Raw genomic sequence first — 11,035 nt, 5'->3', positions numbered from 1 at the left:
ATCGGTGTTGAGCGCTTTTCCCTACTCATTCAACGATGCCCCATGAAAGTGGAATGGAAAGTGACAACTGCATATAGCCAATCTGATTTCACTTTATGGCAGCCTGCCTTGGATGCCGTTTTCAGGAAAGCAACGTGTTAAAGCTGACTGTGTCACAAATCCACAGCCAGCCTTGACCGGAATCTACTCTCAGTAGGACAATGCCGAAATGCAAGAATAGGAATGCAGGTGAAACACTTCCAAGTTCAGTGAGAGGGGGCGTGCACTTAAACTCACTTTGCAGCTGAAGAAAGTGATTTGACAACAGGACAGTGGGGACGTTTTTAGCCAAGTGTGTTTATCAGTAATACAGCCCAGGAATAAATATTGGTAGCATATTTATACGTTGCATTTTGATGATACCAGATCCCTGTAAGAGTGCAGTTCATTCTTGACTGTCTTTTATTAGGATAAACCTCAGCTGACGAGGTTGGAGCCCGAACAGTCTGCAGAGAAGAAATGCCACAGTCCTAATGACTCCACTCCAGTGCGAATGGGCCTCGTGAGCAAATCGCTGTCCTGACGGGAACACGCTGCATGTCATGTACCTGAGTTAGTAACTGTTTAGGAATACGAGGGTCCTTTCTGCCTCTCTCATCTGAAGCTGTCACAGCTAATCAGAAAATTCTAAGAGATGCGAGGCTGCGTCCGTGTCACCTAATTGTCCTCTTGCTATTCCAACGACAGCAGGCATTTCGGTTGTATTTTATATGCATGCTGAGTCCTAGGTCTATGCAAGAACAAGTATCAAAAATTACAGCAGCGGATGCCGCTGCTACCAGGGGACCAGGAGGTTTGATTTAATTGCTGTTCATAATTTTATTTTATTTTTTTAAGCCAGCACTGTTTATGGTTCCATAATATAAAGCAAGTTACTTCCTTTATTTCCATATTGTATCGAATCTCTAGAAGTTACATCTCAGTAAGTAGGGAGGCGAGGAGAATGATAATATCTCAGAGTACTAGTGCAAAGGACTCAGAGATGTTAGGGCAGCCATTCTCCATTTAGAAATCTGCTTATTGGATTTGACTAATCTCTTAGGTTAGTATGTCATTGGCTCTTTCAAATTTGTTCTTTGAATTTATTGAATATCTGTAATAGGCAAGGCACTCGGTCTAGGCAGAGAGAGAGGGGCTGATGCAAGAGTCTTTCTAGGAGAGAAGGACTGAGGCAACAACAGTAAAATATATAGAAAATATACAAATAGATTTATATATAATATATGCTAAATATTGGGTTGTTGAAAAAGTCATGACACATTTTTGCATAGAAAAATACGTCATGACTTTCCCAACAACGTAATATATAAATGTGTATGTGTATTACATATATATATATATATGATGTTTGATAATGGTGAGCGTTATGGAGGAAAAAATAGCTGGAAAGGAAGCAGTCAGTATTGCAGATTGGTGCAATATCAGGGCTTTGGGAAGGCCTCCCTGAGGAATAATTTGTGGAAAAATATGACTGAGATACAGTTTTGAACCATGCAGGTACTTTGGTGAGTAGAGTTCCAAGCAAAGAAAACAGTGTTGCAAAGGCCCTGAGGCCCGGTGTCCTTGCCATGTTCACACGAGCAAGAAGGCCAGCCACACCGAGGCCACGTGAGGGGAAGGAGCCACTGGCTGTGACAGCCTGCGGTCAGTGGACTGGGATTTAAACCATTCCAAAAAGCACCACACTCCCACAGGAACTAGGGAACGAATCAGAAAATTATCACTTTCCTTTTTTTTTGGCTAATATTTATTCAGTTTTTTTAAGAGAGATTTTTTATATTTTATTTTAGAGACAGATTTTTGCTATAGGGGGCGTGTGCTTACCAGAGAGAGAGAGACAAAGAGACAGAAAGCAAGAAATAACTTCCCCAGGGGGAACTGCCACATCACAATCCCTTCTCCTCCATTCTCCTCATGGGATTTTGGGCATGCATGCACACATGCATGTGTGAGTTTGAAGTCACTGAGTCCAGGACTCAAACCGCTGTCAACTACATGGGAGTCCAGTGATGTAATCATGACACCATCTGCTGGTTCCAATGTTTATTTCGTTTTTATGCCTAGTTTGTTCTGTGTATACTTATATACGATATCCTTTATCATTCACAGAAATTCTATGAGAGAAGTATCATAGTTTTTATTTCACAGATAAGAGTGTTTGGGTTTAGAGGAATTAAGTCACCTACTCTGTGTAATGTATTGGGAACTCCGCCTGCCTTCACAACCCCATCAACTCCCTCATCCTAAAAAAACAATAACAAAAAAAACTATGGGAAAATATACTTCTAAAAATACTTGAGACTGTGATAATGAGAGGCTGAGGACCAGGTTCTCTCCTAGTCTGATGATGGAAAATTTTAAAGATACCCATCAAGATTACAGATGTAAATACTCTCAGTCCAGTAATTCTGGTTCTAGGAATTTATCCCACAGACATTTTCCCATTAGTGCTAACCATTGTATATATTGGCTACAGTGTTTGTAATAAGAAAATACCAGAATCAACCTGCTATAGTTTGAGTATGGCCCCTCAAAATTCATGTATTCAATATTTACAGCGGAATTAATATGATTATGATATAGAATCGTTCGTAACAGGTTAGTGACTGGTGGTTGGGGCAGGGCTTCCGTGATTGGGTTCTGGTGGGTTTATAAGCAGAGGGAATAAGACCAAATGGCAGAGAGAAGGTCACGTGGATACACACCACACCCTGCTCTGCTAAAAGTTCTGCCTGCTGCCATCTTATGATGCCTTTGGACTTTCCAGCCACCAGAATCATGAGTTTTGTGAATAAATCTCTATTTCTTATATAAATAATTCTGTCTCTGATATTTCATTTAGCAACACAAAAACAGACTAAGATGCGATCTAAATACCTAAAGTGTGGGACATTCATGCAATTGGCTACTATGCAACCATTAAAAAATAAAAGAGTATGGAGACCAGCAGTTAGTGTAATGGCTATGTCGCTGGACTCCCACGTAGTCGACCGCAATTCAAGTCCTGGACCCTGTGGCTTAAACTCACGCCGGGCGCGTGTGCGTGCGTGCCCAAGATCCCGAGAGGAGGATAGAGGAGAAGGGATTGCGGCGTGGCCATCCCCCCTGGGGGGTGATTTCTTGCTTTCTATCTCTCTGTCTCTCTTTGTCTGTCTGGCAAGCACACGTGCCCTATAGCAAAAACCGCTGCAAAAAATAAATAAATAAATAAATAAATAAAAGAGAAAGAAAAGAAGAATACTACTTAAGTAGTAAGATAAAATTATTTTCAGGGTGCATGTTAAATGTAAAAGCAATGGGGCCAGCAGTTGGCACGTAGTTAAGGTGTGGACTCCACATGGCTGCCTGTGGTTTTTGTCCTGGACCTAGCGGTTTGTTTTCTCACTTTCTGTATCTCTCTCATGAGCACATGTGCCCTGCAGTGAATTTAAAAATAATAATATTGATAAATAAAATAAATAATTCCTTTTAAAAATATGTAAAACAATAGATAGAGCAGTGTATGTACATATAGTATGCTACCACTTACACAAATAGCATTTAAAATAATATATATTTCTTTCATCTTAGGAAATATTAAATATTGTATATATATTTCTTAAAACTATATAAGAACATATATATCCACTTATATAAGAATAAAATAGTCATCAAAGGGTGCTCACGCTGGCTTGAGAAACATGCTAGGCACAGGTACATGTATGCCTCAAATCCAGAAAGGATGGAGAAATAGAGGAGAAGAAATTGTGGAATGACCACATCCCATTGGGAACTGCTTCCTCCTCTTTTTGTGTCTGTCTTGGGCAAGCATTTACCCTGTGAAAGAAGGAGAGAGTATTCATGAAACTCATAAAATTGGTTGTCTATGAGTGAAAGAAACTGAGTAGGTAGAGATGGGTGGATAAGATGAAATTTTTACCATATAGCTTTCTGTCCTTCTGCATTTGGTAACGTATTATTCCTTCCAACCAATCGCATTAAATAAATAATCGTGTGTGTGTGTGTGTGTGTGTGTGTGTGTGTGTGTAACCTATAAAACTGGGGCACATCTCATGTCTCAGTCAAGTGACCAAAGCGCACAGCCTCAAGATTAACATGTAACAAATTACAGCTCTCAGCTGGCCGACGATGAAAAGCTGTAATAACAGAAGGGATTTCACTTGGATGCCAGCAATAAAGCAGGGAAGGAGAAAGTTTCCATTACTGCTCATCCAGTTCCGTTCAAAAAAGGAACTCATTGATTTTGCCCTAAATACAAACACTAAAAGCGAATACTGTTGTAAGATGGACATAAATTTCTTTCAAGCCTGTCCTTTTCCTTTCCTCAGATTTTACAATTACCAAGAGAACTACTAATTGAATTGTCTGGATTCTCAAATATCTCCACTCCTAAAAAATGGTTTGTAGAAAAGAAGACAGGAGAAGCACTGTCATGAAAAGATTATACCCCAGGCTTTTTATTTTTATTATTTTTTTACGTTTATTTTATGTAACAAGAGAGAGTGAGGAACCCTCCACAGAGTCTTGCTACAGCTTGGTTCTCCCCTAAGCCTCCCAGGGTTACAGACACATGCGGGCTTGCCTGGCATGTTTGGGTCAGCCTGGATACAAACCTGGACCTCCCGTACAGCTCCAGTGTTGGGCAGTAACACCCTACCACCTGTGCAGCCAGGGCTGCCTTCCCTCGCCCTGTTTTTATTGAATTGGCATTCCATATCCTGTAGTAGTATGAGACTTAAAACAGCTCAAGAAATAGCAATATTGTGGATATAATGAAGACCATCCGGTCTTCAAATGTGCAAAGCCAGCCTATCCTTGGATTATGGGAACCTTATCAAGAATCGCAGGTGTCTGGCTGGAGAAACCAGGAGGGTACTGTTTGATAGTCCCTATGTAACCATGGATGTGATCAGTATGTTTAGAAGTGGAGTAAGATCCTGCAAGGTCCTTTTCTTTTGAATTATCTAAATATGATACTACTTAACCTGGAGAAATCCCTTCCTAAGAATTTATACTGAAGAAATCATCGTAAGTATGAATATATTTATGCTGAAAAATTTATAACAGCAAAATCTCCATCAAGGGAAATGGACCAGTAAAGTATCAGACATACAAGCATACAAGGGGACATCGTGCTGCCTTTTAAAAATGATAATAGGCCTACATTTAGATGTCAGGAAATATATGCCAATATATCGCTGAATAAAAAGCAGGCTGCAGAATCATATTTATGTAAAACAGTCTTTGCACAGAGAGGTATTTAGAACATGTTGAGAACATTTCAGCGATATTTAGTGCCTTCTTTACACTTTGCTACATCACTGTAATTTCTTACAATCAACATGTACTGTTTAGAAAAAAGTTATTCTGATAACAGAAATATAAAATATTACCGTCCGCCAAAATTTGGTGACACGCAAGTGTCCAACTTGCCCAGGTGTGGTGAAATGCAAAACAAACAAATATGCGTTTCACAAAAACACATAAACCTACACTGTTAGAGTAAGGACCATAATGATAACAGAAATTTGATCTATTCTAGTTTATATATTTGGAAATTGTTCTTAAAGTTTCTAAATATTCATGAGCTTTGAATAAAAGCTTCATTTAAGAACTTGGTGCGGGGCCATCAGATGGCATGGTGGCTAAGAGCCCTGAATTCCCACATGGCCAACCACGGTTCAAGTCCCAGTCCTGGTTGGTGGCCTTCTCACTTTCTTTCTCTCTCTCTCTCACTCTCTCCCTCTCTGGTCAAATTAAACTAAATAAATAAATGAATAAATAAAATTCAAAAAAACAATTCTTTAAAAAGACAGGGAACCAGCAGTTAGCGTAATGGCTATGTCGCTGGACTCCCACATAGTCAACCGCGGTTCGTGTCCCGGACCCGGTGGCTTAAAACTCACGCCGGGCGCATGTGCATGCGTGCCCAAGATCCTGAGAGGAGAATGAAGGAGAAGGGATTGCAGCGTGACCATCCCCCCTGGGGCGTGATTTCTCGCTTTCTGTCTCTATGTCTCTGTCTGTCTGGCGAGCGCACGCGCCCTACAGTGAAAATCTCTCCCAAAAAATAAACAAAGGAACTTGGTGCAAGTATGGTTCATTAGCACTGCCTCTGGGTTACTGAATACTTCCATTCTTTCAAAATTGTGCATTCCAGGGACTCCCTCATCTAGTCCGATCTTGTTCTGCTGCTGGCTGTGAGGCCAAGCTTTGCCAGGTGAAATAAACATGTGGTTCCTCTTAGAAGGCTTTGTGTAGCTTCACATCCCTTTCCTGGATTAGGGTACCGAAAGGCAGGGAGGTAAAGAGAAGTCACAGAAACCTACTGAGCTGCTTTTGTACAGAGATTATGTTAGGTCCACGCTGTCCAGATACAGTGAAATAATAATGAACTGTAGGCAACATGTTGGAATGACAACAACAGCAGGGAAGGTTTTCATTAAATTCAAAGAGAAAGTCTTCAAGAAACCCATCAAATCAGATAACCAAAGAACAAGCTCCAGTGGACTGGAAACGCCCGGGTTTCCTACCGAATTGGGCTGAGAAAGCAGTAACAGCAGTGGGCCTTCTTGTGCTCCTAGGTGGTAGGAGCTACACAGAGTACAGAAGTGGAAGGTAAGGACTTCCTTCACACCAAAAACAAAGAAGGCAGAAAAACACAGAGCTGAGTTACGTTTGTAACTAGGGAACAACTAAACATGTGAACGAGGTTCAGTGAGGAAGGGGAAGTATGGCTGGGACTACCCCTGGAGACAAAAGCAACAGCACTGACTAAGAACAGGAGGAGAATAATCCGTTTTCTCACCTCCAGGGACAATCCTCGGAGGAGCACACTACAGACAAGTCTTATCCAGGGTCCTTCTCCTCTTAATCCTCGCTAACATTTATCACATGACCAGTGGTTGAAATAAAGATTAAGGGATCCCAAGAAGTTACTAAGTAAAAGAGGTGTCATCGAGCAGCCACATTCACCCTAAAAGGTATCTGGGAGACTGAGGAGCCTTCCCAGGACTCGCAGCACGGAAGGGAAGATGGCTTCCAGGAGGCCGGACCTAGCAAGGCAATGACAGAGCCATGCTTTGCTACCATTATTAATCCTACACCCCCACTGTAGACACGTTGCCAAAAACCAGGAAGCAAGCTCAGACAAGTTATGGCATCTGCCCAGTGCTGGGTCCCTCACCCATCTCTACCCCAGCAGTTCTTTGTTATTATTTATTTATTTATTTATTTGTTTATTTATTTATTTAGAGAGAGAGGGTTTTGCTATAGGGCATGTGCACTCGCAGAAGAGATAGCGATAAAAAGCAATAAATCACCCTCTATGAGGATGGCCATGCTGCAACCCCTTCTCCTCCGTTCTCCTTTCAGGATTTTGGGCATGTACGCACGTGCGCCCCGACATGAGTTTTAAGCTCCCAGGTCTGGAATTCGAACTGCAGTCGACTACGTAGGAGTCCAGCAACGTAACTATTATGCCATCTGCTAAACCCAAGCCAACAGTTCTTAAGACGTTTAGTCTTGGGTTCCCTTCTCATGCTTAAAACATTATTGAAGAATATAAATATCTTTCATACACACACAAGTATATGCACATGCAATGAACTTAAAAAGCTTCTGAAAAATGGAACTAAAGTATGATTTTATTTTGGTAAAAGATTTTTAAAACCTATACATAGTTTTTTCATGATAGATATTTTCTATGAAGTTTTTGAAGACCTGTTCTGGGCATGTATTTTTTCACTCACATGCATGTACACAAAAATGTGTGTGTGTGTGTGTGTGTGTGTGTATATATATATATATACTATATATGAAATTTACATGGAGAAAATGTTAAAAACACAAGAATACATCAAACATTCCCTTAGCCGTCAAAGCAGTGATAACATTGCACATCACACACGCTCTACAATACCCCACTGTATACACATGAGAGAACAAGAGTTTAAAAGCAAACAACAAATCAATTTTATGGTGACAATAGTTTTGGCCTCTCTGATTCCCTGAGAGGATCAGAGACCCCCAGGAGTCTGAGATCACACGGTGACAGTTGTTATTTTAACCTCAAGGCTATCCTTTACTTTTCTAAGACCAGACCCGGGTCCATTCAGTGAATGATCTTCAGAATCTGGCTCTAAGCTCCAACGTTTGCTAAATTCTCCCAAGTCAGCCATGACAAAATAAGCCTTCTCCCAGTGCTCAAGCTTCTTTGCAGGTGCTCGTGTTAAATCTCTGGTCTGAACTTCTCCTTTTAGAGATTCCCACTCTAGCTTTTAGGACTCTGCTGAAATGTCAACTCCCCTAGGCTCCAGGCAAAATTGATTGCTTTTCACAGAGCACTTCTTTACCACTACTTAGTTCTCCTACATTGCATTGTTTTGCTGTGAATTAGTCAGGCATCTGCCTCTCCTCCTTCCATTCCCCACTGTAAGGAGCACTTGCCCAGCAATGAACACTGGAGTAGGATCTCAACCTGCCCCTCAAGAACTGAGTCTCCCTGAGCTACAGAGGACGAAAAACCAACCAGTGTATTAATCTTTAACTTTAATTCCTGATGCCTGATGTTGTTTCCTGCTGCCTGATGTTGTTCAAAACTGTTTTATTTGCATTGTCTAATTATTCTAAACTGTTGTTATCGGAAGCTGATTGGTGTGGGGACCATCGGTGTTATCTTATTTGTACTTTTCTGTAACATTTTTACAACTATAAATGCAATACAACATTAGCAGCTAATCAGAAATGTCGATGTGTGTGATTGACAGTTGCATGTGCTCTACGTGCATATAAATGTCCTCGGTTATTTATGCTATTATCAGCAAGAGATAAAGGTTAAGAATATCTAACTCAACTGTCCAGCTCTTTTGCCTACACCACACAGCATGTGTGACTATCCTCTTGTTGTCTGTAACTTGCATATATTCGTGTGACCTCGACTTTGTCCTCATGTCCCCAATGGAAGGTTCCAGATCTTCTTTGTGTGCCATTTCCTGAATTCCTCATGGCATATTGCAAATCTTACGGCCAAGCAACATAGGATCTTAAAATCTACACACAAACCTAGCTTTTTAACTTTGCCGATCTCAATTAGCAGAATGTTCTCTTGGAAACAAATACATCTCTCTGTGGCCACCAGGGAGCCGAATTAACTGGTTGCTTTCATAAAGTTCAGTAAAACATTTACGGGGGAATGTTTCCCCACAGATGGAATTCAAAATGGATTGCTCTGTAAAGGATTTTATCTCCTAGAAGAACCAGAAAACAGAGTGTTTGAAGTACTAACATGACACACTACTCATTATTAACAAAGGGCTTTCCACCCCCTGCACGAAATCTGAACCACGCGTTTCTGCACGGATGCAGGCGCTTCTGCAGAAGGAAAAGGCAAGAACGGGTTGGAGATACTGTTTAATTGGCCGCATGCTGGTGACTCACTTTCTGCTCAGCTCCTGCCGTGTTACCATCAGGCCTGAGGAGATCATTGCAACAGACCAAGCTCTGATGGTTCTGGCCTTCCAAGATACCCCTAGACTGCCCCACCCTGAACTCTTAGACTTCCTGCCTGGACCTCCCTGATCTCTAAGAAAGGCTGTGTTCTGTGCAGCAACTCTGCTCCGGGGAGTCGTGCTTCCTCATTGACATGCAGGTAGCACTGCCGTAAGCAAAGGCTGCAGAGAGTCATTAAAGTGGTGGGGAGACAAACAACACTTGCACTGCATACCAAGCGGCATCCCATTTAACTGAATCATTTTATTATGAATACATTCCGAGCTGCCACTGTGAGCCACTGGTGTAAAATATGCTGGCAAAATGGATCTCTGCTAATTACGTTTCATGCATATTTCAGAACTTTCTACAGGGATACAGGAGGGTAGTGTTCATAAAAGGGAATTTTACAACCAGGTTTACTTGCGTTTGGCTCAAGACACCAAACGAGCGGGTAACCAAGATAAGTTCAGTTACACCTTGTGTTTGTTTTAGCTGCTGTGTTGTCATTCCATAGCACTCTATCAGTACCGCTATGGTCACTGGCTGAAAATGAAATCACTCTTCAGATGCACCTGAGCACACATTATTGCAGAAAAGCACAGGGCTGTTAAATCATTTCTTTCCCACATTTTTTTTTAATCTGTATTTGTCTTCCATTTTACCTTAGATTACATGAAAGAAATGAGTCTCTGGACGCAGGGGTGTGTCAGGAAATTGACAGTACAGAAAGCACCATTACCTGCTTCAGGACTGAGCTGTAAAGAACACAAGTGATTGCCTTCTCGTGGCTTCTCACCCTCGTCCAGGCTTCACGCTTCATCGCCAGCAATGCAAGCTGGTTATTAAATGATATGAAAAGTCGTCCACGGGCTTCATCAAAGTGGAAGAGGCACTTGAATTCCTGAGTTTGGGGGAAAGGACAAGCTATCCTCTGGATAGACAGCTGGTGTTGAATGTCCCAGAGTCTCAAAACCTGGACAGAAAGGGATAAAATCATATACATACTTCAAAAATAACTATTCGTTAGCCAATTTTTTTTTTCTAGCTCACACTCAACCCCAGGCAGATAGTTGCATCTCCACAACTTTCTAGTGGATTCATGTTTCTATCACAGCCCATCTTATTTTGCATTTCAGTTACTTGTTTGAGTATCTCTAAAATCGTAAGCTTCTCTAGGGAAGGCACTGTGGTTTATCTTAGTCTCTGGAATATGGCTCAAGATTAGTATGTAGTTCTATAGGTAGAATAAGTGGTCCCCCAAATACATCCATGTCCTAAACCCTAGAATCTGTAAATATATTTTGTCATAGTGTAAAAGGGATTTTGCAGATGTGATTACATCAAGCACTTTAAAATGGAGGGATGGATGTTCTTGGGTTATTTGGGTGAGTCCAAAGTAATCACAAAACTCTTGAAATAAGGAAGGAAGAGTGAGGGAAAAAAATAACAGAGTGACGCAACAACGTGAAGACTTTCCTCGAGTAACTGGAGGATGAAGATGGAA

The 11,035-nt window shown here is 41.3% G+C and overlaps 1 protein-coding gene across 1 annotated transcript in view; it reads right to left on the bottom strand.

Annotated features, from left to right (window-relative positions):
* Positions 1 to 11,035, bottom strand: part of WDR49 (WD repeat domain 49) — a 160,057-nt gene that overhangs the window by 78,825 nt on the left and 70,197 nt on the right. The window contains exon 7 of the mRNA XM_014588502.2: positions 10,271 to 10,504. Coding sequence (XP_014443988.1) covers positions 10,271 to 10,504 — 234 coding nt within the window. The remainder of the gene's footprint in view (positions 1 to 10,270; positions 10,505 to 11,035) is intronic.

The sequence above is a fragment of the Tupaia chinensis genome, unplaced genomic scaffold (genome assembly GCF_000334495.1).
Source record: "Tupaia chinensis unplaced genomic scaffold, TupChi_1.0 Scaffold000281_1, whole genome shotgun sequence".
Taxonomy (NCBI): domain Eukaryota; kingdom Metazoa; phylum Chordata; class Mammalia; order Scandentia; family Tupaiidae; genus Tupaia; species Tupaia belangeri.
Note: the sequence above shows the minus strand (reverse complement) of the source record. Positions and strands in the feature narration are given on the sequence as shown.